Source organism: Branchiostoma lanceolatum, chromosome 2 (assembly GCF_035083965.1).
Source record: "Branchiostoma lanceolatum isolate klBraLanc5 chromosome 2, klBraLanc5.hap2, whole genome shotgun sequence".
NCBI lineage: Eukaryota > Metazoa > Chordata > Leptocardii > Amphioxiformes > Branchiostomatidae > Branchiostoma > Branchiostoma lanceolatum.
The window spans coordinates 23,043,358-23,070,840 of record NC_089723.1 but is presented as its reverse complement, the minus strand read 5'-3'; the positions used below and the strand labels follow the sequence as shown (position 1 = coordinate 23,070,840).

General features: G+C 41.3%; 1 protein-coding gene across 1 annotated transcript; it reads right to left on the bottom strand.

The window, feature by feature from the left end:
• Positions 1–9,174: 9,174 nt before the first annotated feature.
• On the bottom strand, positions 9,175–26,782 carry LOC136428008 (tyrosine-protein kinase Src42A-like). The gene is made up of 8 exons (XM_066417247.1): positions 25,440–26,782; positions 17,025–17,161; positions 16,004–16,164; positions 15,398–15,548; positions 14,729–14,896; positions 13,115–13,277; positions 11,803–11,986; positions 9,175–11,356 (listed from the first exon to the last, which is right to left on the bottom strand). Exons 1-8 carry the CDS (start codon positions 25,937–25,939, stop codon positions 11,162–11,164), a joined length of 1,659 nt encoding a protein of 552 aa, XP_066273344.1. The 5' UTR covers positions 25,940–26,782; the 3' UTR covers positions 9,175–11,161.
• Positions 26,783–27,483: the final 701 nt, after the last annotated feature.

The window sequence follows — 27,483 nt, the reverse complement described above, 5'->3', positions numbered from 1 at the left end:
GTGAATGAAACTAAGGCTAGGTTTACACACGCATTTCTAAGCACACTGCAAGTGTTCTCCGAGTGTTCTACGAGTGTTCTCCGAGTGTTCTCCGAGTGTTCTCCGAGTGTGTTCCGAGTGTGCTTGCAAACGCGTGTGTAAACCGGGCCTAAGCTTCGCAGACCGATTTGGACTGACAGCTTTAAATTTCATCAAAATGTTAAGCAGGCAAAATCTCAAACAAGACCATGCCAAGTCATTTCTTTTAATGTTTTGTTTTGAACCTGGATACCATTGTGAACTTATTTTCTATGTATCTTAAGTTAGCTACAGATATGTATTTTTCCTAAATCATCAAAATATTTTTAGCATAAAATTTCAGATCGTAGATAAGGCCATATATGTGTTCACTTTTTGACATCTGAAGCTGACGTATTTTCAAAATCAGCTTTATGAGAATGAAACAGAATGTGTTCTATACCTTGTGGTGAGTGGTTAGAATGATTGGCATTGTCTTTTTATTTCATTCTGTATATTCTTATATATATCTATTCATTGAGATTTACCACATTTATGAAAAGCTTGACATCACGGATGACCATCACTATTTCAAAACCCAGAACTACACTGCCAAGCCCCGGTTACACATAGCCGAACATGGCTCCCGACCACCAGCCAACCAAGGTTGGCGGTAGATCGGGAGCAGTCTGACCAGTTTTAGATTAAGAGTGAAATTTGCCTCCCGAAAACATTCTGACAACTTCTGACTTACTCCCAACCACCAGCCAACCATTAGCCAAACCATTCCAGATCTTCCATTCACAGCCGATCACCAGCCGACCACAGCCGACCTAGACCCCGAACCACTCCCAGACATGGTTGGGGGAAGGTCGGGAGGCCATGTTCGGCTATGTGTAACCGGGGCTTAAGGTTTGAACCACTAACACTAGAATGGACCCCTTATAGCTACTTTTTTCGATGAGCAAGTGAACGCCATACTCTTGTCGATAAGTGAATGAATGTTTTACAATAGACCTTGTCTACCCGAGAAGGCAAAGAAGTTAAACCATAATCTTCAGCAACATTCTGTCAAAGATACCATTCTCCGAATATCGGCAGACAGTACAGTTCCCAAACCTACTGCATAAATCACAATATAATACCAGACCGAAAATAGTGAGATACAAAAGGTAATTATTCGCACATAATGACTCTAATAAAGATCAAACCAAAAATATACATGAAACACTTTAAAATCATTTATAAAGATGGTTTGCCTCTTTGGGGACCAATGTTTGTGTGGATATACATGTGCATGTGTTAGAACTTGAGTTTGACATTTATAACAAGACGTAGACTCTGTTGCAAGGAAAGAAGACGAAACTTTGTAATAGTCGTTTAAAAGTCATCACTCCAGGCTGATCTGGCGTGCCAAAATTTGCAGCGGTGTAGAAATACATACCTTAAGACGTGTAGATCTCAGAGATGAGTTTGTACGAAACGACACAGATGAAATAGATGCTTTTCCTTAACTACGCGGGCATGAAGAAAGTGTGTCACGTAATAAGTAATAAACATGTCGTTACCGGCCTAGTCGCTTACTTACCCCGTGTTGCATGCCTCGTCAAACGCATTACTTAGAGTTTTAAAAAATAGGCAGCAGAAAAAGAATGGTCGGGGGGTCGATGCATGACAAATGCTTTCAATTTCAGCTTCCCCCCTCCCGCTCGCGGCGCTGTCATTAGTGCCATCTGCAGTGTCGTGATGAGTAACAATTATCGACCTGAACTTGGGCATTACCTTTAATTTGTTATCGGTATCATCGCAGAACAGGCAGCGGAAAATGACTCTATCGCTGCCGCGGTGTGTCGAACCTATCAAGGCGAGAGAGACTCGCTCGGGGGCAAAGCTGAGCCTCCCCATCACCCCCGCCATTACCGGAGAAATATTCTCTCGCGGATGATAGAGACGTGCGGGAGACAAAGGCCACCCTGGGCCTTAGCAACCGATCGAAGACGCGCCATCAAGTACCCGGATGGCGGTGCACTCGTTCCCAGCTCGTTCCCAGCCCCCCGAGGCACAACTCCTTATCATCAGTCGGACCAGGACTGAGCGAAATAGAATTTTGCGCCGAGAGAGATATGGCAGGGATCAGTAGCTCCCAGGTGGATAGATGTGTGCATTATTTCAGCTAATATTTGTTTTTGGAGATGGTGCCGCGCTGTGAGTACGCATGTGCTATTCAAACAAAGGACATGGAAAAAGGACGGAAAGATTATGTGTCTCCGTCAAGAAGAATGTTTGAGTTGTTCAGACAAAGCAAGTGAATGTTATTTAATGTTATGGCCGATTATTATTAAGGCAAAAAGTCTGTCAGACATAAATACACCTAATCCCTCTTTTGTATCACCGGTCAGACCGAATTCTACCTTGTAACACCAGTTTCCAAAGGACCCGCTTTGTGGACTGCATAATCAAATAAGCTTCGGAGCGCGACCATGTATTTGTCCCACTGTTACCTCTCTTAAATTAAAATGGTTCAAGTATTGTTTTCATCTCTCTGCCTCTTTGTGTGTCTGTTTGCCTGTCTATTCACTTGTGTGTCTGTTTGTGTTTCCGCATACATTGGCCAGCGTAATTCAGGAGGCTATATCTGGATTGTGATGATATTTAGTAAGTGGGTAGGTCTGAAGAAAACAAAGATCAAAGGCGACTTTGGGCCATCTAGCAACTCCCCTTGGCACTGCAGCATAACTCCTAGCTTTTGTATTTACGAAAATGGTTATAAAGTGGTGTTCAACATCGTTAGCGGATCACTAGTGTGTATAATCGTGGACGGTGCGCGTAATCCTCAAATGGTAAGCACTATACACCTGTAGGTGTTGGGAGTTTGTCGTGAGCAAGGTCACCTGTGGTTGGGAGTTGGTCGGCAGTTAAGGTTGCCTATTTGTCTTTAAAAGTCGTCTGCGTCAGATGATTATGACGGGTATTGACGAATCAAAGTCAGGAAAGTCAGATCCTTCTTAGATGCAATCAGAGGAGCGCACTGGGCTAGAATAGGATGAATTTTAGGCTACTTCCAACCCAGCGCCGACCTAGGTTGGGGAATGAGTAAAATCGTGGGAAGGTCCTGAAAGTGTCTAAAGGGGCACTAGGGAAGAACCAAACCTTCCACAGCCGATCGTGTTGGTCAGGCGTCACGCCTATCAAGCCTGTCGAATTCAAGATTTGTGTCTACATTTCTCTACAAGTAAACCTTTGCTCTTTGAAGATTCAAACATTTCTCTCTTGACTAACCATTCTAACATGTCCCCTTTTCACCGTGTGAAGCTCTAGACAGGGCTGATTTTCGCCCTGACATGTTTTCCTCTGCTGCAAACAGACATTAATTCTGTGATTACTGAAAAGATATCATTTAAATCGGGTAGAACATAAAGAACACATAGACTAGATACAATGGCTAGCCATAAGCTATATGTTTCGCTTCTTGTGTTCTGAACAGAAAACGTGTTCTCTCTCGTCTGACAAAATTGAAACAGCAGCTTAAGACGTGTTAAATGATTGAAAGTTTCTGATCTTATTAATATTGAAGTTGTGCTTGTGATCTAACGCTTACCATAACCCGGTTGAAATGCCTTGAATGTGTCAATCATTTGCCAACACTAGTATTTGAGTAAGTAGTTTCTTCTTCTAATTATGCCAACGTACTTGAAATTATCCTTTGGGCATGAGCGTTGAAATAAACTTTTAATTATTTACTTTTGACAGAACAAGATCTATCTACCACTCAGAAATAACGACCACAGCATGTCCAGAACACGAGATTTCAAAACCAGGAGTTCCGCTGCAGCACCATAACAAGCCGCTAGGGGCCCCAAAATCGAAGTCTCATCAAGACCTATCCACAAATCAAATATCCACACAGGCCTCCTCGAGTTTTGCTGTTCATCTACATACAAACATTCAAACGCTCCTTGGCGAAGGAAAAAAGGAGAATCTGTAAGAGACATATATGCCAAGGCCATCACTGACGCCATGCTGGTATGAACTAAGAAAGGAAGTTTGTTGTGAGCAGATCGGCCCGCCCGGCCTCCAGCGCGGCTTGACTCTGTGTCATTCTCCCTTGTTTCTACACAATCCCAGGCTAATTGAGAATTGAGACACGCTGTAGAGGCGACAACGTTATAAATCCTTTAGACTGGCACAGGCTAGGATTACTTGGCAATAAAACCTTTGGCCTTGTACGTTCAAAATATCCGTAAACTTGACTTTTATTACATACTGGCGCAAGCTGAAAGAAAAGTTGAGTATTAATGTCCTGTAAGTTTAATGCGCTACAAAGTTGCGCCCGAAGCCGGAGTGTTTAGGCCAGACTCGTGGTGTAATGTTCCTCCTGAAGTAATCTAGACAAGCATTATGGGATCGTTAGGCCAATGGCCGCCTCTGGCGCGGAAGGATCTTTACAAGGTGCCTTAGGTGCTACGGTTCAACTTTTTACTGCGTATCTTTTACTCATGTTGGAGCTTGAGGCGTGGCCATAGCTCAATTTTCTCGCTCGACGCCATGATAAAGTTTCTTGTAGGTTCACATTAATTTTATCATGCACTTCCATAGCTCCCTTTCTCAGTGCATGTGATAAATTGGACCTAGAGTTGCCATACAGGTTAAGCCCCTGCTAAATGAAAAATATAGATTGAAAAAAAGCAGTGCCACGGGCAGTCCAGAATCAAGTGGGTGTGAAACGGGGTTTTGTAAGATTCATATCTCTACACCTTTGTTTTGCCACCGGTGGGCACAAAGTAAGTTGTACAAGATACAAGTCAAAAGTAGCACTAGCGGGTGACCTGTAGTGCGGCTCAGTTTTAAACTTTTCTTTGAACAGCAAGTTTATCCAGGGGGGGGGCAACTAATACACAATAGCCTTCAGTGTTTCAGAGAAAAACCTATCAAAACAGATCTAAAAGACCCCGTGATACCCTTTGGAATAAGCTGCTATGGGCCCAAATGTACACTTCTTCCCGACATCAAACGTCATCTACTAAAAAAATTACAAAAACCGGAAGTTCTGCTGCAGTGCCACGGAAACCCGTACGGAGACCGACATCCATAATGACCTTTTTTTACAAATTCTACCCATGTACAAAGTGTCCTTACAATTCGTCCAGAGGTCCTTAAGTTGTGCTGACCAGAAATATGTGGAAACAAATACAAACACAGACAAACATGCAAACAGGCAGGCAGGCAGGCAGGCAATTTTTGTTTTTACTCCGGGAAGGAGGACGACCTCCTGGGAGTGTTGGAAATGCTTTTGTTATGACATGACTATCCAAAGAATTTTAAAAAGTTTATTTACTGTGATTACATAGCATAAACAATTGCAGTTTATATCTACGTAACCATGTCAGAAGTTTCTAGCTATAGTGACTCGCCTTGAACATAATGGAATTGAAAAATGTATACCCACAAAAAATTAAGTTGGCATCATGCTTTGTGGGAGGGGGCATTAACCTTATTATGAAAACCAGAATTATGCCCTTCTTCAACAATTGAATGTCATGTTTATTGTCTTATGATACATTGCTATAGAGTAGCCTCTGCCAATGATACTATACCTTGACGAATCTGACATATGTTGGTAGCCAGAAGACACACATAAGAACATATAAGAACAATGCTTTGTCACCTGTCTGTAACTCTCGCGAGTTTACGTTCGGTAGTGATTGGTCATTATTCATCCTGAAGAAGGCGACAGTTGTTGAAACTTTGGTCCGAGAATACCTCAGTGTTGTAAAAAAGTTTAGCATTGCAATTGTATTACGATAACTACCAACACAGTTGAGCTTCCATGATAACAATGCTTTGTAGTCTTAGTGAAAATGCTCGATTTAAGGTTTAAGCCCCTGTCACACATAGCCGGCCATGGCCTCCCGACCTTCTCCAAGGTCATGGTTGGGAGTTAGTCGTAAGGAAGGCCATGTGTCGTATGGAGTTGGTTGACGAGGTTGCCCGTTAGTGTTAAAAAGGATTTTGCGCCAGCTGACTAAAACTTTACAAAATCAACGAAGGCAACGTCATACGCTGGTATGCGATCAGAGGAGTGGAGCTAGAATAGAATATGTTCCAGTCTGCTTCGAACCCTGCACCACTTTACTTAGGGAAGTGTCGGAAGCAAAGTCGTGGGAAGGTCCGTAATGTGTGACAGGGGCTTTAAAGACAAACTCTTGTTTTTTTTGTCAGGTTGCAAAGGGGCGTCGGAAGCTAATGAAGCTAGCACAGTTACTCACATGGATGATTGTCTGTCTGATGTGATCTCTTACCAGTTTAGCTTACTGAAGAGCTACTCTCCCACTGGTCGTGTCAGAGAAGACAGAAGCCATGTACAGTATTTACAACCTGTTCATTGTACTGGGGGAACTCCCCTAGCTCTTTTCGACAAGCACAATGGACAGTGGACCACGGCTTACCGTTCCATCCTAGGGACTGCAACCCTTTCCAGTAGCGTGAATGTTAGGGTAGCGACAACAGCCGGGATCCGAACTCACGGCGGATCCGAACTCACGGCCTCTTGGTCCAGAGGCAGGGTCACTAACCACTGGGTCACCACGCGCGGTCTTGGTAAAGCACACCATTATGCTTCATATTTCCAGTATAATCTCCGCATGGATATGTATACACGTAAAACATTTGAAATTTCTGATGTATTTGAAGACAAAATAGAACTTAGTGTTTCAAACGTTATATATCGATTTGTCACAAACTTGCAGAGCCATCGATGACTTTTTTATTTGGCGATCCGTACCTTCATAAACGTGCTTCACACTTGGTATAACAGTTGAAAAACGTCTCTCCTAGCACTTTTATCCTATTGCTAGTTCTATGGTCTGAACGATGTGAAATCTCGTCACGATGGTGACGAAAAGGCATGATCGACTATCCTGCCTTTTAATACACTATATTTTTTACTCCCTTCTAAGAAGTAACTGAGTGAGATCTTATCGTTGTCTTTTTACCGAACGTCTTGTTTTTGAGGTGCTGTGTGCTGGTGTGTGTACCACTTGAATATAGAGCCCAGCCCCCCCCCCCCCCCCCCAACACATACTAGATGATGACTATTCCATAAGCGCGGTGACAGGAGAATATTAGCATCGATCGGGGTCCACACAGGTTGTATGTCCGCGGGGAGGGCTGCGAATTGACGCTAGTGAAGACATTGATGGATCGGGCAATCTCCCGCCCCCTCCCGAAGCTCTAACGAGAGGGGACAGCCTCATCTCGGCGTAAATCATGCCGTCCGGCCGCGGACAGCTCATAACGCGCTATATGAGCAGCTGCCAATATTGCAGATGGACGTTATTTATGTGAGGGAAACCACGCCGCTGGGGAGAGTCTATAAAGCAGAAGGAAAGTTGATTAAAAGTTGTTGGGGGGACGAAGGTCGGTCACAAATCTCCGCAAAAATCACCGCCGCGACCGCGCGCAAAATACAGATGACGGAGAGGCCAACCGCAATAATGGGCCCGCATTGATTTCCGCGCGCGTCGCGCCCGATGTAAATTGAAAGTAGACATGAATATTTTACAACTTTTTCACCGCAGTTATGATCCAAATGACTCATGAACTATGAAGACAAAATTCATGGGGAATTCAGGTTGTCATTTGCCGACCGCAATCAATTCATCACTGTCGTAGTCCATCCTCGTTCAAATTCAATTTCGTGGAGAATTCGACCGTACAGCGATACACTAGGACGAACTTTGTTCTTCACATTCGTATTGTGACTCTAGTGTGAGTTAAGATGCTGTCTCCTTATGTCTTTAAGGAGCCTGAACAAGAAACCGACCGTGCGTTTGCAAACGTTGCAAAATACCCATATTAAGGCTATTTACTACAACCATGGCCAGGACACTTTTTCGAGTGGAACGTTATACGGCCCCGTATCTGTCGAAAATACTTATTTTTGGATTCTGTCGGATCTTAGGTTCCGGATCACTGTGTCGGATTGTCGGATATGTCACGGATTCCTTGTGGGATCCGCCTGTATCCACATAAAATATAGGACAAATCACTGTACGAATCTGTCAGGATCTGAGGCAATTTCGTGCAGTTAACGTTTTGAGCAATATGCTGCAACTATCAAAATATGATATTTCCCGCGTAGGCAGTTCCAGACAAATTAAGTAGGTTCATTACTAGATTGTTGGTTGAGTATACAACTCAAAATGTATCATACAATCTGCACAAAACCTTAAGTTGCAGCACACCTACCTCTCGGTTGGTAACAAAGGTTGTGTATTTTGAAACATGCTGACTTCGTCAGTTCTTCATTGTTCTTTATTTAAGACCTTTATTGTACACATATACCCACTGGGTAACAGGTCACATACAGCAAAAGAACATTTTACAGATATATCTATACATCAAATTATTACAAGAATTATAAGCTACATGGATTCTCCTGGCTTCTTTTCAATCGAAATTAATGTGAGAGCAGAAATGTTTCTGAATCAAAGTATTGTCTAAACTCTTTATAATGGAAATTTGTGTTGCTTAGGAGTGTGAGATGGGGACACGTAAGATCAATTAGACTATTTTCACGGGGCAGATACATGTACATGTAATGGACAGATGTATGCAAATATCATATAATGTGAAAGATCGGATGGAGATGACAATATTAATGCAAATGCAGCGTAGCCAATCTAAGTTTTGAAATATTAGACAGCGACTAGTAAAAAAATGATCTACCTTACACTATTTCACTTAACTTCTACCAACTTCTTAAACTCTTTCCTTTTTTACAAAATTAGTTACCATTCTTAGAGACACATGTGACTAATGTTTTACTTATTCTGGACAATAAGTTGAGTGCGAGGGAAAGAACCCTGGCTAGTACCCTAGATTTGAATGAAATATCCAAAATGCTACAAAATGAAACGCTCTTGTCCGAAATCATTTTACTATTTTCATTATGTCCGGACAGGACTATCTCCATCAACTATGTATTTGTGAGACTTTTATAAATGATACAAGAGTCACATACTGTATATCATAACGTGCACATGTGTCCAGCGATGTCATCCATTTCAGTTGGTATTATCTACTGAAATCTGCATATACCATAGATATACTCATATACCATAGATATACTCACTATAATAAAAAAGTCATAGAAACAAAGTGTTGATATCATTTTGCTTTATTTTCACTCTGCAAAAGGGACGAGCCAACTCAAGCAAATAGGACACGAGTTTCAAGAACGGTAAGATATTGCCATGTTGTCACATACTGCCACCTAGCGACTTACACACGAACTATTCTGCAGCGCGTTGTATTCTGAACATGTTCAATTTTCTTTGGAGCTCATAGCATTACAGTAGACAGTCATATCTGCAGCTGAATCGGTGACCCTTTCCACCAGACGGCAAGCGCCGAGCAATTGCATTTGTATGGCCCTTGGTTTATGATAATTATTGGAATATGATGCAAGGTGAAACAGTAGCGTTTAAAAGACAACAAACTGTAAGAAACGTTAAAAAATCGTTCTTTGTCTATGAAATTCATTAAGCGATCTGTCAAATATTTGGTAGCTAAGCAGTCGCAGCTTCTAGTGGAAGGAGGCGTAAAATATTTGCAAAAAACATTCAAATATGAATATAATAAATTTCTTTAATTACGTATAATGCTTAGTTTTGAAATACATTATCACAGTTACGATTTCTACGCAGAAAAAATGTTAGAGTTTATGAGATATTTGAGGAATTTGAACCAAGTTAAATCTTAATTCTTCATCGAAACATAACAGAATATTTATTGTCTAGTACCATAACAAACACCATGAAAATAAGCATATACCATGGGGAAGCTTTAAGTAGCTGTTCTAATTCCTATTCAATTGTTAGTGAGACAATGCTGTACTTTTAATGCTGGGAATCTTCACTAATAAAGATATTTCATACATTTGAATGATACAAATGTATAATATTGCACATAGACTTCACTGACACAGTTTTCCAAGCTAAACAGAGAACAACAAAAATATTTACTCAAGTAACTGGATAAAATTGTGAAACTTTCCGAATTTTATCCGGTTGCTTGAGTAACTATTTTTAGCGTATATTATTACCTGGGTGTCTAACCTTCATCAACGTAAACACAGAACATATAATCAAAGTAACTTTAATTAAAATACCATATTGCAAGCCATGGGCTGACATTTTTTTCTGACCCAAAATATTTACCAACCACAAGTATCCTCTTCTCCAAACATTTTATCGTGTAAGTCTTCATCATTGTCAAAAAAAGGATGGGCAGCAAAATCTCAACTCAATCTATTTGCTGTAGCATAGATTATTTTAAGCAATACATGATACAATCTTTTAACAATATGTACTACATTTGTACAAATTCGTTTTTTTTTGCCGTGGTTTGGCTTGCTTATCTGGTGTGTTTTATGTATTCTTACTTGCTATCATGATAGATTTGACAAGTCACATAGTCTGATTGCAAAATTCAGTCTGATTACCAAAATATCAATTTGTTGTTGTTATTGTAATGTTGATCTGCTTAGCTGGCCTTTGCTAATCTTTCATGTACATCGTTTTTATTGTAAAGTAGATTGGCTGTTGGTATCATTTATTTGGGGTAGTCTTGTATTTGCCAATTTCTCATTGCTTTTATATTTTAGCATTCTCCCTGCAAGAGATTACATGCATTATCAAGGTATACTGATCCTTTCTGTTAAGATAAGAGCGCACGCGAATGACAACCCTGTCAATCTTAAGTTTTCAGCTATGCCTAACTTTGCTATATTTACTTTTTGCTTTTATATGTTAGCATTCTTCCGGTGAGATTATATTACCAAGGCACGCTGATTACATTTGTCTTTCGGGTGCAGGAAAGATATGACCAGAAAGAGAAGGGAGAAAGAGAGAGACAGAGAGGGAAAGGGAGGGTGAAAGAGAGGGAGAGAGAGAGAGAGAAAGGGGGAGAAAGAGGGGAGAGAAAGAGAGAGATAGGGTGGAGAGAGAGAAAGAGAGGAGAGAAAGAGGAGAGAGAGGGAGAGAGGTAGAGATGGAGGTAGAGGGATAGCGGGATAGCGGGAGAGAGTGGGAGAGAGAGTGGGAGAGAGAGATAGAGATCAGCAAAGCAGTAATATTTTTTTATGTCGTGTCTGGGACAATGTTTACTTAATAACGTCTGCCTCGCTGTAGTCGCTACCCTGTAGTGCGAAGAAATCCTCCAGCCGCCACTGGAGCGACTCGAAGGTTGGCCTCTCACATTCGTCCTTCTTCCAGCAGTCCAGCATGATCTGGTACAGACTGTCGGGACATCCGGGCGAGCAGGGCATCCGGTATCCCTTCTCCACCTGGGTCAGAACCTGGGGACGAGATGGGGAATGGGACCATATCAGCGGATTCATAGTCCCAATAACGCATGCGCAGTCTGATGCATTCTGGGTAATGTCAAAGTTGAAGACCATTGAGACATCAACAAAACATGTCTGGAGACAAGTTTTAAACATGACCTCGCTCATGCGCAGTTGAAACCATGAACCAGCTTACTTTGATGAACCTCTGGCAAGTACAATGTAGGTGGTAGGCTGTTTTTTTAGTAACAGTCAAAGATTGAACTTTTCTTTCTTCCTCCTCCAATCCAAATATGATACTATGTCACCTGCCATTTCCTTACAACGTCTTAAAATGTTCGAGGAGGTGCCTTGAGCACATTAAACGGGAAGGGCTAACAACTCCTCCATGTAGAAATATACCCTTCTACTCAAACAGCAAGGAAACTAGGTTGCTGACCTATGTCATCAACACTAACCTCTGCGTTGGTCATGCCCGCGTAGGGCATTCGTCCGTACGTCACCAACTCGTACAGCAGGATGCCGAAGGACCACACGTCAGACTTGATAGAAAAGCGGCTGTACAAGGCGGCCTCTGGTGCCGTCCATTTGATGGGGAACATGGCACCCTCACTGGCGTTGTACTCACCGTCTCGCATTAACCTGCACAAGACATGATGGCATCGTATTATGACAACAATGGCTATCCACCACTCAAAAATCACGACCCCAGCACTATCAGAAAAGTAGACATGAAACTTTGACATTCCACTGCAGCACCGAAGGAAGCCACCAGGAGGCCCATTATGGAAGCTTCGTTTTCCCGCCCCGTATCCAAAACCTAAATATCATGAAGATTCATCCACAGCTTTTTTAGTTATGATGTCCACATATTTAGACACAGAAACATATACATCCCACTGCAGTACCCTAGGAAGCCATCAGGAGACCTATTCTCAAACTTGACCTTTGTTTCCCCGATAACCACCCACCTACAAAATATCATGAAGATCCAGCTACAGTTTCTCGAGTTATGCTTTTTATATCAAACACACATGCGACCACAGCTACTCCACCATGGCAAAACCGAACACATAACCTTTTGGCAAAGGTAATGAAACTCTCTAAGTCATAGGCACAATTAAGTAGATAGTGGTTAACCCCAAAATGTTCTACATAGGGGCTTTACATGTACAGGCCATTAGAAGGTTTCATTTACCATGACAGGCTTTCTCAAGTATTGTGAAAAATGAAATATATCAGGTGTTTAAATTGGTATATGACAGTTGAAGAAAAGATGCTGCATAACATAGAATTGCTATCGCCAATTGCATCGAAGACCAATAGGCTAGAGGAGACCCCAAAAACGTATTCCCCATTTGTATAATGGCAATCAGCAAGGCATACAAATATTTTACCCTTAACATAGCCAAATATGCTTATGGTTGAAGTAGGAAATAGTTCAGAACAAAATCCTAGCTTAGTCTTCATCAATCTCAATTGTCATTTATTTTTAAATGGATAAAAAATGTCTGAGCTGGCGTGCATTAAAAAAAACCTTATGTTAGAAAGATGTTGAAGAATATTTCTGATTTGGAATACGAGAGAGAGGTTCAGTTGGTGAAGACCCATTGCTGATATTTGTACACGAACTGGCGCGCTTCCAGCTTTTGATGTAATTCACCCTGAAAGAGAAAGGGGGCGATTTTGTACTGGGGCGTAAATATACTGTTCTGCATTGACATCTTGGACGCTAGGTGGCGTTTTACAGGCAGCAGTAGCAATGTTTACCTTGAGAGACCAAAGTCGGCCACCTTGCAGATGTTATTGTCACCACAGAGGACGTTCCTGGCTGCCAGATCACGATGTACGTAGTTGTTCTGCTCCAGGTAGGCCATCCCTGAAGCCACCTGGGTCGCCATGTCCAGCAGTTCTGGCAAACGTAGCGAATTACCTGGAAAACAGGTACCATATCATCAAGTTTTGTATGAACATTAATCTCTTTCCTCACTATATTGATTTAAACTGATTTGATTTTACTAGATGTGCTTCACAAACTTTAATTCAAAACCAAAACAGTTTCATACGGTGGCACAGATTCCTGTTTTTACATTACTTAATATAGTCATCATTTTCGATAGTTTTCTTTCATCCTAAGACCATCGCCTAGAATTAAAACGACATAATCCATGGATACCATTTCCATGTCCTTTGCGCTGAATTACAGTCTGTATACGGAGGTTCAATCTAATGCTAAGATATCCGTATAAAAGGGTTCGATCCATCGTGCTTAAACATCTTGATCAGATTAAAAATACCTTCGTCCTTGTTGCTGAAACATCCTGCTAAAATAAAACGTTTTGGTCCATGGTGCTACAACACCTTGTTTACAAAAAAATCATGTACTTTGCGCTGAAACACTCTTTCTAGATAAAATGTTGTATCCTTAGTGCTGAAACACCTTGTCTAAATAGAAATGCCTTCGTGCTGAAAGACCTTGATAAGATGAAGAAAATCTATCCTTGGTTTTTAAACACTCCGCAAATATAATAGTTTTTGTTCAAGAAACCTTATCCACATGAGAAGGTTCTGTCCTTTGAGGTTGTATTCTTGGCACTTTAACACCCTGTCAAGACAAAAAAGATCTCTTCGGGCTAAATAAAAGAAAATGTTCTGTCCTTTGTGCTGAATCACCCTGTCTCTGTAAAAAGGTTCTGTCCTTGACTCTGAAACACCATGTCAAAGTAAAAGGGTTCTGTCCTTGGTGCTGAACCAACTTGTCCTAACAAAAACGCTCTGTCTTTGGTGCTGAACCAACTCGTCTTAACAAAAAAGGTATCTTTGAACAGTAACGGTCCACAGTCTTGCTGTCAAGGTAGCGACTGGTCAATGCCAACCAAAGCTGCCAAGAGTTGACTCCATGCTGAGGATCTGTCCCATTCTCGCTCTCTTTTACGCCTTTTTTTTTGCAACATTTGTTGAATGACATTGCAATACAAATATAGAGCTAATACACTACAATGGTGGAATGATTCCTACAGATTGTCTTTTATGTAAACACCGGACTGCGCCAAATTGCACCATTGCAACTGTTAAGTGGCGCAAACTAGCACCAATCGGTAATTGGCACTATGTAGCAAATTGGCTCAAAACGTATCTTTTAATCATTGCCAATTCCTTTCTGATAAATTTCTAATCGCTGTACATTGGTCTGTAACGCAGTGGCAACACTGCGATTTCCAATAAAGTTATCTTGTATCGAAACTGAGATTGTGACATTCCCTAAATACGCAAATACGTCGCATGTCAGTGTGATTGCAAGGGAAAACCGGTAGAAATTCGCTGATACTGCAGTTTCCTAGTGCAACATGGCGCAATTCAGTGAGTTATACTCGCTTAGGATACCTTTATCCCTCTGTAGGTAGTCCAGAAGGGAGCCATTGGACATCAGCTCGGTGACGATGTAGATAGGTTCTTCCATCGTGCACACAGCATACAGTTGGATCAACTTGGGATGACGTAGCTTCTTCATGATGGCGGCCTCCTGAAGGAAGGCGTCTGGCGACATAGATCCTATGAGATATAAGAAGCTGTGTGAGTGTAGAGTGTAAAACCCCGCTTACACATAGCCAAACACGGGTTCCCGACCGTCCACCAACCATGGTTGGGAGAGGTTCGGGAGCTAGGTCGGCTGTGGTTGGTGTTCAGCGTAGTTGGCTGGTGGTTGGCTGCGCCAGCGGACGGTTAACCTTAAAACTGACACTGTTGAAAACTGTTAAGGACTAGAAAGTTGTCTTTTTGGTTCCCTAAGCGAGCTCTACTAAAAAAGCCTGCCCAGTCATTGCACAATACATGTAAATTGAATTATAGTATGGTGTTGAAAATACCAGTGACCTGATGCATTTAATCTTTTGCATTGGTAAACCGTATTCTTGGAATCTAGAAATCAAGAAAAAAAGAATACAGAATTTCTACATACCGACCATACTTTCTCAAGACCGTAATTAGAAACTAATTTTTCCAAGGCCTCAATTGTTTAACAAATCACAGTTACCAATGCTGAACATGTCTTACCCGGTTTGAGAGTCTTGATGGCGACAGGAGTGGTGTTGTTCCACACGCCCTGCCACACCTCTCCAAACTGGCCGTGCCCCAGCTTCTTGATCAGCTTCAGTGATTCTCTCGGAATCTCCCACTGGTCCTTGGTGTTGTAGCAAAGGTCGATCTAAATATAAAGAGAACAATTAACAAGTTCACCCATTGAAATTATCCTAACTCTGTAGATATATAAAAACAACCTGTCTGCCACCAAAGTGATCGACACCATAGCACGTCCAGGATATAAGAAACAAAACCCGGAAGTTCTGCTGCAGTACCAAGGTCACATAATAGGGGGCCTAAAATCGACCCTGACCGTCTCCTACTATATTGACGGAGCAATGTATGCACAATGATCACCGAATACAATGTTTTCAAAAATGGTGTTATTGTATAAAACATCACTATGGTGCGTTTTGACCCCATAATGTTTTGTCATTTTAATTGCAAAGATTTTTTGGTGTATGGGAGTTATGTCAATGAAAAAAGCATCAATTCATTTTGCTTTTTCTTAACTAATTCCAGCCCAAAATGCAAATGTACAGATGTAAAAAGACATTTAATTAGATAACACTTTATTACTTGTGGTTTTTCTATGACTTCCAGCGGCCTTCTGAGGGTGCAGCAAAGCCCGTAGGAAGCCGTGGAGTAGTGGTCGACCAGAGAGGCTAGGTCTCGGAACGTCGTGCGGCGGTTGATGTAAAACTCGCCGTTAGCCCACCGGCCTAGGCGGTAATGTTTAACTGAAAAAATGGCAAATCAACACACCAGGTCAACCAACAAGGCATATCAAATTTGTGTGCCATACGTCCACCAAGGATTTATTTTCAAAGCAGAAGACTTGTCCATCGTTTGGCTGGTGGCTATTATGATTTGGCCATTTTGATTTGATTATATAGATGGCATTATTTTTTGTCCGTTTAAAAAGGCCATATTGTAAATTGTTGAAATCAGCTGCAAGATGAGAAACTATTTATTGTAAATTGTAAAAAAAAAATTGAAAACGGATACTAATGTCGTAGAATACCAAAGTCAATTCCAAGTCAATCAAGAAGTTTTAAAAGACCAAAAATGAGGAATCTATATTAGAATAAACATATTTACTGGTTACAAGAGCATCAGAAGCACAATCTCAAACCAGTCGTGCTTGAGCTGTTTAGCATTCAGCTGTCTTTTTACGAAAAACTATGTCTTGTGCTATGGTCACAATTGCGTCGGTGCCCGTAGGGGGTGTAGCCCCGGCCGGGCCACGAAGCCACAAATTTGTAGGGATGGAATACCAGATTCGGTGTTCTCACGATTACAATGTTATTCGTTACCAAGTCCCGGATTGCTTTTTACTTCCGAGTTTTAAAACAATTCCGGGGGCCAGCCGTGCCAAAAAATAGCCCGGTAGCCGCAGGGTAACCCACGGTGCCACGTATAGATCTCACCGGAAAGTGCAAAAAAAAGGTCATAAACCAGTGTCCCTTTTTCCAACTGTGACCGTAGCATTAGATCCTTGTCAGCGATTGCTTCAATCACAGCCTGTTTGTGAATCAAAATCGCACGACAACCAATGACGAATATGACAGAGACGTGAATGTTTCAAACAATGTCTTACCACTATTGACGTCACGGAGTGACAGGGAGAACTCTCCCAGTTTGCTCTCACTCTCCCTCACGAGGAAAGAGCCCTGCTCCCCGGTCTTCAGCAGCTGACGCTCCGCATCCATTCGCTTGATTTTCCCGAAAAACCACCTGCAATGGCCATTACGTATACGCACAAGGATAATACATGTTACGGTATCAGTACACTTATTAGCATACGCATTTATTATATTAACTTCCATTATTAACGAGACTAAACTTTCTTTCCAACACTATAAAAGAAATTAACTTCCATGTTGTGTGTACGAGTGTTTAGTTATCTAAATACTGTAGAGTGACTGGTTTCCAGAAGCTAGGCACATTAGGGGGCACTAACAGAAAGCTAGGTCAAAGGTTACAGAAAGGTCCCATAATATGTCATCTCATTTCCTGTCTTCAATTTCCTGCTATTTACATAGCTGTTTCCGTGTGAAAGCCAGTGGGAAAATAAATTAGACAGAATCAGTGAAAAATTCACAATAATGAATAACCAAAATGCACAATAACCAAAAATATTTCAAAGACTTGTCAGCTGACAGTCTTCATATCAACATTCCGAATGTTGATGCTTCGTCCGAAAAGTTATTTCTAAAGATTAAGTCTAGGGAACTTGCTTACGTCAAAAACGTGTGGTAACGTTTCTATTGATGAAGATATGAAGAACAAATACGTCGATGAACGTCAGACATCCAGGTAAGAAGCTTGCAAACAGAGAGTTGCTCAAGCAACTGGATATAATTTCGAAACAGACGATTCAGACAGCAACCACTATCTTTCGTCAGGAACTAAATGCCTTTTGTTACTGACGAAAGATAGCTGGTGCTGTTCAAAAAAGGCCTGACTGTTTCAAAATCATATCCAGTTGCTTGTCTAATGAGTAACTTTCTTTTGGCGTACTCTACAAATATCTCCAAAGCTCAATGACCGCCACTCTTAACGTCTTTTGATGTCAAATGTCCAAACACATAAGAACTTTAGAACGTGTAGAAAAGGTTTAAAGTACCGGAACTACCCACGCGTGCACAGGCGCACAGGAAGTTTACTACGTTCCCATGACATCGGAACAAAGGTCGTGAAATTTATAGGGCGAGGGGCTGTGGGGAAATAGTAGGAAATGACAAAAGCAGATAAGTTACAGTTAACTGTTTCATCACAGCCAGGTGGAATATTATAACCTATAGCTTATGCCTTGGTTCAATGGCGCTTCAGCACTAGGGACAGACCCTTTTTATCTAGACAATGACTTCCGCTATTAAATATTCTGCGTATAGTATCTCCAGATATGTTTTATAGACCGTAGGTGTGATTATTCAACATTGATGTTTTCATTTCCGTTTATCAAATCAATTAGAGGCCACGTAGCGTGGGCGTTTCAAGAATTGGTCTGTCGAAAGAAAGGTAAAGGTAAAGGTAGTCCCATAGTCTTTTAGAGGCCGTGGAGGTAGTGGGTTGTTTTCCACTGTGTATTGGATGACCGGTATTGGATGACCTTCCACCGCCTTTTACCTCCCCAACCAAAATCAGGTACCCATTCTTACACCAGGGTGGAGTATGGGACGTCGTGTAAAGTGCCTTTTCCAATGGCACAAGATCGGTGACATGACAGGATTCAAACCCAGGACCTCTAGGTTCTTAGTCAAATATTTCGTTACGCCAAACAGCCCCATGGAAATTTTTCATGACGTACTGACAATTTTGATCTGATCTTCGTACTTAAAATCCATCAACTACGTTACTATCGTAAATGTCAGATTGTCTAGATCCCTCCTGCCACCATCCTTCAAAAATATCTTTGAATACGTAACTATCTGTATCTGTTTCTGTATCTTACGGATAGCCGATATAACCGCCATTCGGCGTAACAAACCATTTCGCAAGCACAGCGGCTCAGTAGAAGCTGGTTATATTACACTGTTATTATTTGTTTACGATATTAATCTGCCGTGCTGACGCCATTCTTTTGATGTAGCAGCTCTTCTCGCAGCTATTCGTTTAATTTCATTAATTTCGTCTGTGACACGACGGCTCTTTTGATGTTTCACTTATTTGCCGCTGTGGACCAAAATAGGAACGTCCAGAAAAGGACAGCTTTCGTATTCAAATTTGGCCAGCCTGTCTTGAATTGATAGAAAGTGTAAACACGCCTTTAGCTTGGTGGTCTTTAGTTATTGTGATTTTGTATCATATCTTAATCATAAATCTTATATCAAACATCATACAAGATCGAATCAGGCGCGACAAGTATGCAGTGAGACCTCTGTGCTGGCTTGTCTGTCTTATGACATTAGTCAACCGACGCGGAAAACGAAGCACCCAAACATTGGGAGTTCAAGCGGGTATCTCACCGGACAGCGTTAAAATGGCGCTAGGACATTGTACTTTGCGAAAATCCAACTTTTGGAAACTCCAACTTTGCGAATTCGTACCAATTTTCCCCTTGACCATGCGGTCACACTGACGAGTAAAATACGTTGACCTCTACAAACAAAATGGCCGCGCCGGGAATGTCACATTTTCAGTTTCGGCTCCAATCTAGAACAGTCAAGACTCAATATACAATGTAGATACAAGGTAACGTTATACATTTATACTGTGTATCTACTGATACTGTGACGAATTTTGAAATGTTGTTATTGTTATTTACAGTATGTGTTGATTGATATCATACGCTGCTATTTTCTATCATTCTGATCACACCAGTATAACTGAAATTTAATGAAGATAATTTGGCCCATAATTCAAACCTGTTATCCTATTTACCCGTTGACAAATTTACTGCTAAATTTCTGAGTGAATGGACAGGAAAGTCTGCAATGATTGAAGGCTCTGTGTGTGGGGGGGGGGGAGGGGTAGTAGGACACTATACATCTGAATCAGATGATCTGATACATCCAGATGCAGGGACAGTTTTTTAAAGATATGTCTATACAATTTGATCAGAATTATAATGGATAGACGATCATAAATTTGAAGACCATATGGTAAGTTTTAACCGATAGAACTTTCACTCAGACCATTCGGGATCGTGCCAGAAAACTACATAAATGAATTGAGCTTAAAGGCCCCCTCTCATTGGGCTCCGGCACTGCGGCGGCACTGCCACGGCAGATTTCTACGGCACCGTCGCGTTTCTTTCACCAATTTTCATTTGCACTCTCACTGACGTGCGGCGCATTTGCGTTTGAAGCCCAGATAAGCAAGTTATTGAATGAACTTTATTGTTCGACAATCGTATATGGTACAATATATGGCACTGAATCAACAATACTGCAAGGCTAACCTATCCTACAATTATAAGTACAAAACATTACCGATAACAGTGTATGAATTATAATAAAGCCATGTATGGATTATTTTTCCCTCGCTTTAAGGATGAAGTATAATGAAATTGTGGCATCCCGTGGCGTAGTGGTTAGAACATTGGACTGTCAAACAAGGAGACTCGGGTTCAATCCCGGCTTTCCCCCAGACATGTCTGGACACGCGTCTCGATGTTGTGCCCTTGGGAAAGGCACTTTACACGACTTTCCTCACTCCACCCAGGTGTAGAAATGGGTACCTGACTTCGGTTGGGGAGGTAAAAGGCGGTGGAAGGAGAGGGATGGGCTCCGCCTTCCAATACCGTGCCCTAGACACGGTGGGTAAAAACCCACTGCTCCAACGGCCCCAAAAGGGCTATGGTACCTTTACCTTTACCTTATAATGAAATTGACCTATGTAGGTGGTATAGGAGTTGGACATGACAACAATGCATCGTTCTGTGTACCAGATATGGTGAAGTTAGTCTTAGTAGTAATACTTTGCAGCACATACCTCTCCTTGCCATAAGTGGGACAGGCCATGGCCATCACAAATTGCAATTTATGTTCAATATTTTCTTTACATGTGGGACACAATCTGTGGGTGCCTGGTGTGTTGTGGTGTCGATCCTTTTCAACTTCTAGATAACGTGCGCTGATTCTCAGTGTGGTTACTTCTTAGAAACGGTTTATTATGAATTGATGTGATAAAGTCTTCCCTACCAAAGTGATTTTTGATTTTATAAAATGTGTGGAGTTTACTGATATTTCTAAGTGGTTCCCTCCAGCCAAGGAGAAACGTGAGTTTCACACTTTCTTTAAATGTATATCCAAAACGGTTGGTATTGACAGTCATTTTCTTCTTCGAATGATGTCGTATGTTTTTTTTTAAATAATCCTGTTAGTAGGTAAATTATCTAATCTTAGCGAGAGTATCTAATCAACTGTGTTTGACTATCAGCGATAAATAGGAATTCCTCCAATTCACCCCTTACGGCGAAACATTGAGTAGAATTTGCGATACAGTGCCTGACTGGTATATCAAGTTCAATTTATTACTGTACTGTATTTCTTGAATGTCACAAGAGCGGAGGGGTGCATGTAGACGAGTGGTCTGATTCCTTCCCTGGGCGACTAGTCTACCAACTTCCGTACTGGAATAAATGTACAATGATCTACTTTTCAGTGGGATAAAGCAATATCCCAATGAAAATATCAGAAGTTCTACAGCTACAATCATCAACCTCACTACAATGTAGTAAATAGGTTCAACCAAACTCTTAATCAGATCAATAGCCGTAGGGAAATGGGCCGATTGTATTTTAATGGTAGTGATTTCAATTAATCAGAAATCGCAGTGCTAGCTGTTAATGGATCAAAATACAATGCAAAATCAATAGAAAAATGCATCAAAAACTGATTTGAAATGATAAAAGGATTTTCACTATGACACTTGGTGCAACAAAGGTAATATGTTATAGAATATACGTATAACCTTGAAACTGACATATCACTTTTTATACAATAGCGCGCGCGGTGAGCTCCCGGCAAGCTCCCGGCGATCGCGCGGCACTTTGCCACTTGCGTTTTTTTTCAAAATTTGAAAAAAATCGCCATTTCAACCGGCACGCCGGCGGTGTGGACCGGCACTGGTACGGCACTGAGACGTCACTAGGACGGTACGCCGAGGTCTGTGCACGGCACTGCGGCGGTAGCCATTTCCACGCTACCGCACGCTACCGCCACAGTACCGCAGCCCAATGAGAGGGGGCCTTTAGAAGGGCTTTGTTTTTGTTTCAGGGACTATACCTTGGTTTGACTATTTATTGCTGATAGCTTAAGTTAAAATTTCTTTTCATAGATCAAGATTTATTCCTATATTAATGCATACTTGTTATGTGCATTCTCTAACAATGAAGCTGAATCGTAATTGAAGGACTTAGCCTTGCGAAACATCCGAGTAACTCAGCGTTGAGTGCCTTCAGAATTTTTTAAGTGTATCACATCAACAATCTAGGATTGGGAACTAAAAGCCTCTGATTTGAGAAGAGTCTTACATTCAAGCACCTATTGCAGCTACAGGTTGGGCTGTAGTAAAAAGCTGTAGGTAATACTAGTACAAGTACAGATACAGAAAGTATTTGCTGGTTCACCTACTGAGAAGTCACAAAGCTACCTAAAGACTAAACTAAAATGCGTCTACCTCAGTCCACACGTATGTGTGTGCGCACTATGGTCTATAGTGGATGTAAATGTATGTAGGAGGTTAATCTTAGAATAAGAACTGCTGTAGGCAAATAGGAGTGTTCCGCAATGTGCCTTACGGTATACCACATAACATATGTAAAGTCCTGATAACCCCCATACAGAGCCTTTGTCATTATGTACCACTTAGTGAAGACACACAATAATTGACTAAGGAACTTAGTCATTGACATCTTAGAAAACAACAATCAATGTGTAAAAACAGCTTAATTCCATTTCAAGTGTCCTGATAACCCCCATTTAGAGCCCTAATTAACATTTCTAATTAACGTTAGTATTTCTTGGCATCTAACTGTGGTCTTCACACAGCGACACAAAAATTGTCATGGCTTACGCCGCGCCGTAGTGAGACGTGATTACCTGATTTATTATTAGTCCAAAACACGAAAAATCCCCAGAAAGACCCCCAAGTCACGGCTCCCGTTATGCATGGCCCAATTTAATGACGCTTGTTTTTGATATTGTAGATGTTCCTCTCTCCAGCAAAGGTAAAACCATTCATCAATATTGTGGGTGATTGGAGAAAAAGCCCCTTAAAAATGACTAAAATTTAGCAACATGAAAATTCTGCTTTCCTTAGTTCTGATAACCCCCTAGTACACCCTCTCAACTTTAATGCTTGATCTTGAACTTTTGGTCAATGAAACTCAAGAAACTATGCTATATGGAAATATAAAACTTATGTCCATATCTTTCTTTTAATTATCAGGGTGGCCATCGCGATTTCAGTAATTTTTAACCATAAATTGTTGGATTTTGGAGGGTCTCGGAGGGGGGTCCCAGAACGCCATATCGAAAAATAGCTGGAGGGTTTTAATTATATGGCTGTTTATAGTTCCACATACCTATCACACATACAGAGTATGAGCCGATTTGGCCGACCCCCATCTTCCCACCTCTGCCTGGTTTTCTCGTGCAATGACTCTTTAAGTCAGCCCGTTAGATTGTTACCAGGCTAGCGTCTGCTGAAATCCTAAATACAAAATGGCCGCTGCTGGGCTGGGTGCTGCTGTCAATTTTGGTTTTTGAGAGGGGTGTGAATTACTGGTTGGGTACGACAGTTGGTTGGTTCGGAAATGTTCTTAAGGCCATGTTGATTTGACTATATAGCTTACAGTATCTGGGACCTGAAAATCGATGTGAGAGTGCAAATAAAGCAAGCTTATTATAATAAGGTTTGGCAAAAACAATATAAGTTTTCTTAGTTAAGAAATCTACGTGGTCAGGATTTAGGATCAAAAACACAGAATATGGTATACCGAAATATGGATTCTTCATTTACGTTCTTTCACATCTTCTTCTTTAACTTTGGAATTGACTTTAATATTCTACAACATTAGTATCCGCTTTCCAAAATAGTTTTTTTTGGTAATTTACGGCGCATATTTTCTCATTTTGCAGCTACTTTTTGTACGATTTACAGTATGGCCGCAATCTTTTTTTAAACGGACGAAAATTAATGCGCGTGTGGATGTCATCCACATAATAGAATCAACATGGCCCAACTATCTAAAAATGGACGGGACAGTTTAAATGTGGTTTGTTACAAAAAGTTCAAGTTCTTCCCGCACACAACTTTGTGCAAGTCACTACAGCAGGGGGCCGGGGCTAGTCCACTGGTAGTGGTTTGTGACTGCAGGTATTTGCCCGCACCAGGTGGTTTTCTGCGCCAGGTTTTGCTGCACTCTGATAGATCGCTACAAACTGATTAATGGAATCATGTACGAGACACAAGTGACTCGTGCGACTATCAGAACCCACTCTGAACTATGTGCGTCATTGAGGCTACAACAAATCGACTTCAAGATAAGTGTGACGTATTTCCCTACTGTAGGTGATTCGTCATTGTGTACTTTCTATATATAGTTTCCATACTTTTTTCTTTGGCAGAAATACATAGTAATATGACAGCTGTAAAAAAAAGTGACGAATTCAACACTACGCCTTTGTGATAAGATAAATTGAGACATGAGGCAGCAAGACAATTTTAAGCGAGGAATTGTAATAAAGTACTTTTTAAACTTTCTTTCTTTAAGATATTCTTGATGTAAGAAACTCTGACAAACAGAATTTTTTGAATATTTTTTTTTCATGAATATTTTATATATCTTTTTAGTTCTTTACACCATTGGTATTTAGAAATGCGTCATGATTATAAAAAAAATTAGTAGTATGTCACAGAGTGGTGTCATTGATGTTGTGGGGGGGCATTCTGTCGCAAAACGTTAGACATGGTACATCAAGACGTATTGAATAGTTATGTCGGACGAAGACAACAAAGCAAAAGGTTCTGCATAACCAGGCGTAGGCGTTCGAATGTGTCATTCCTTATCATGTGACAAAGCAGAACACGTAGCTGTACGAAATGAAAACCAATTTTTTTTACTATCCTTAATATAAAAAAAATGTCACAGATTCAGGGGCTCCCGACGGTGGTTGGTAGTCAGTCTTGAATCTATCTCATTCTTCAGTTCGCTCCTCTGATCGTATTCAATCAGAATATGATTTTCCCGACATTGATTTTTCAAAATCTAAAGACAGTTGGTGCAGGCGACTTTTAACAAGTAGTACGCAGCAAACCACTGGAATGATCTTGATCGCGGCTATATATAACTCCCAATCATGGTCTGGAGACGGTCTGTAGACCATGGTCTGAAGTTTCACATGGGTTTAGGTAGTATGGGGAAGGAGGGGGGGCGACAGAATGCGATGGGGATCGGGCGAAGATTATTTCTAAATGTTTGTATGCCATTTGCGGTAATTTTATGGACATAATAAAGATTTTTCCCCATCTGTCTTGCCTAAGTAAGTTACAAAGTACTCACGCTTTTGCCTGAAGAGAAGACGCAGGGGCTACGTAGTTGGAGGGGATGTAGCCACGTTTCTTGTTGACGATATTTCTCGCTTGCCACCAGTCCCCGTCCATCATGTTCAGGATCTCTAACTTTTCTCCTTTGCGAAACGACAAGTCCTCGGTTGTCCGAGCCGCGTAGTCATGCAGAGCGATGAAGATCTCTTTCTTGGAGCCACCAGCGGCGCTGCTGTTACAGCGGGAGGGTAGAGCCGGTGGGCCACCGTAACCACCGCACATCCCCGTCGGTGGGGTAGGAGGCACGCCGCCGGCTGCCTGAGCGTAGCTGATCCGGTTGTTTTGAGTGATACCGTTCATGCCGCCATTACCGAGCATATCACTACCGACACTAAAGCGTGGGTCCATAAAGCCTTGCATATTTTGACGAAGCAGTCCTAGCTCCATTCCATTGGGAAAACCTCCGTTCATGGCGTAGTTTGGATGCTGAGGAACCGTGCCCAAACAACCACCCATGGTTTTATATCAAACAAAAACACAGCGCAATTACTGCACAATAGTTAGAAACCTATACCTGTACCTCCTGTTTCCTTCGCAAATGTTAACCTTCCTACAACTACTCAAATCCAAGCAAAGAAGTCGCAAAAAAACAGCACGACCGAGATAGAGTAATCGAATCACCTCAGGCCACTCAAGTTCTGTCTCAACCCGAGTGTGTCCCTTGTTTTTCGTCCATGTTACAGTCCAGCCATATTCACCACGACCACTCCCAGCGATACACACAAACAACCCTGTAGGCGAAAAAATGCGTCAATCGAGACTAATTTTCCATCCGACTCATGATTATTCATTGTTTAATCACCTCGCAGTGCTGCGGGGAGAAAACAACTAGAACTGAGCCGCAGCTTTGCTGCGTAATGTTTCTCATCGTCTTCCCTAGATGATATATAATTAGTGAAGCCAATCATTTCTTTAACCCAATCTCAATCTTTAGCTTGGAAGATTTATTTTACGCAAAATGTACATAAATTGTTCACACAAATTCAACAACACGGTACGAAATGTTTTGTTGATCTTTCACCTCTCCAGAGGGAAAAGGTCAAACCTACGGATTGGTTTGTCTGAAAAAATATTTTGCAATAGGATGTACTCAAATGACCTTTTATACCAAATTTCACAATAAGCGTCCCTGTAGAAAGGTAGAATGTCCGTGAAAAAGCAAATTAGGTGTTGGGGAATCGTACATTTGTACCCAAACAAACAACTAGGTTTTATAACTTAAGGCAACGACGGCGCACTGTTTTGTACCAGGATTCGAAAATATGATATCTGTTTCCTGCTGAAATTTTTACCTTACTACAACTATACTAGTCAAATATGTTGATTTGTCTCGTTTTGTGACAAATTTGAGATGGAGAAAATTTAACTCTCGAGGTCACTTCTTACACTCAAGGTCAAATTTTAGCCTGTTGAGCATTAAAGGGCTGACGATTTGTTTGGTGTCAAAGGTCAAGAAAACACAATATTCCTTTCGGTTACATTTATCAATACATGTCTTATAGACAGTTTTTATACCAATATTTGTATGTGATTATACCTACGAAATGGTGTGAAATAATATGCTTCAACATTAACAGTTCAAATTAATGTTAAGTCATGGATCGTAGACAGAATGTGAATCACTTACAGACACGTTCACAGCTAATATAACATGAGCTTCGAAAGCTGAAATGTTACAGTTACGCAAATGAATGTAACTGGGTGAATTTAGAATACGGCCAGACGTTTCCGGTACCTTTCGTTAGTGATTGAAACAAGATATGTGATTCGCCAGTCTTTTAACCAAAAACTATGAATTCTAATGTAACTGAGGTGAAGGAAAACTTAGATAGTCCAATAGGGAAGCATGATAAGACAGTGCCATGATAGTGTTGACTCTAATGAGTCAATTAGCTCCTGTTGTTTGAGTACAGAAGCAAGTGCTGTCTTGCGGGGTGGCATCGCAAGGTTTCAATTGCCGGAAAGTTAAACGCCTAGGCATCTTTTCCTGTTGAGGGTTG

Coding starts and splice junctions, on each gene's coding strand:
- LOC136428008 (XM_066417247.1), bottom strand. CDS start 25,939: ATGGGTGGTTGTTTGGGCACGGTTCCTCAGCATCCAAACTACGCCATG. Junction 13,278..14,728: donor CTACCTACAGAGGGATAAAG/GTATCCTAAGCG, acceptor CCTGTTTTCCAG/GTAATTCGCTACGTTTGCCA. Junction 11,987..13,114: donor GCCGACTTTGGTCTCTCAAG/GTAAACATTGCT, acceptor TGTCTTGTGCAG/GTTAATGCGAGACGGTGAGT.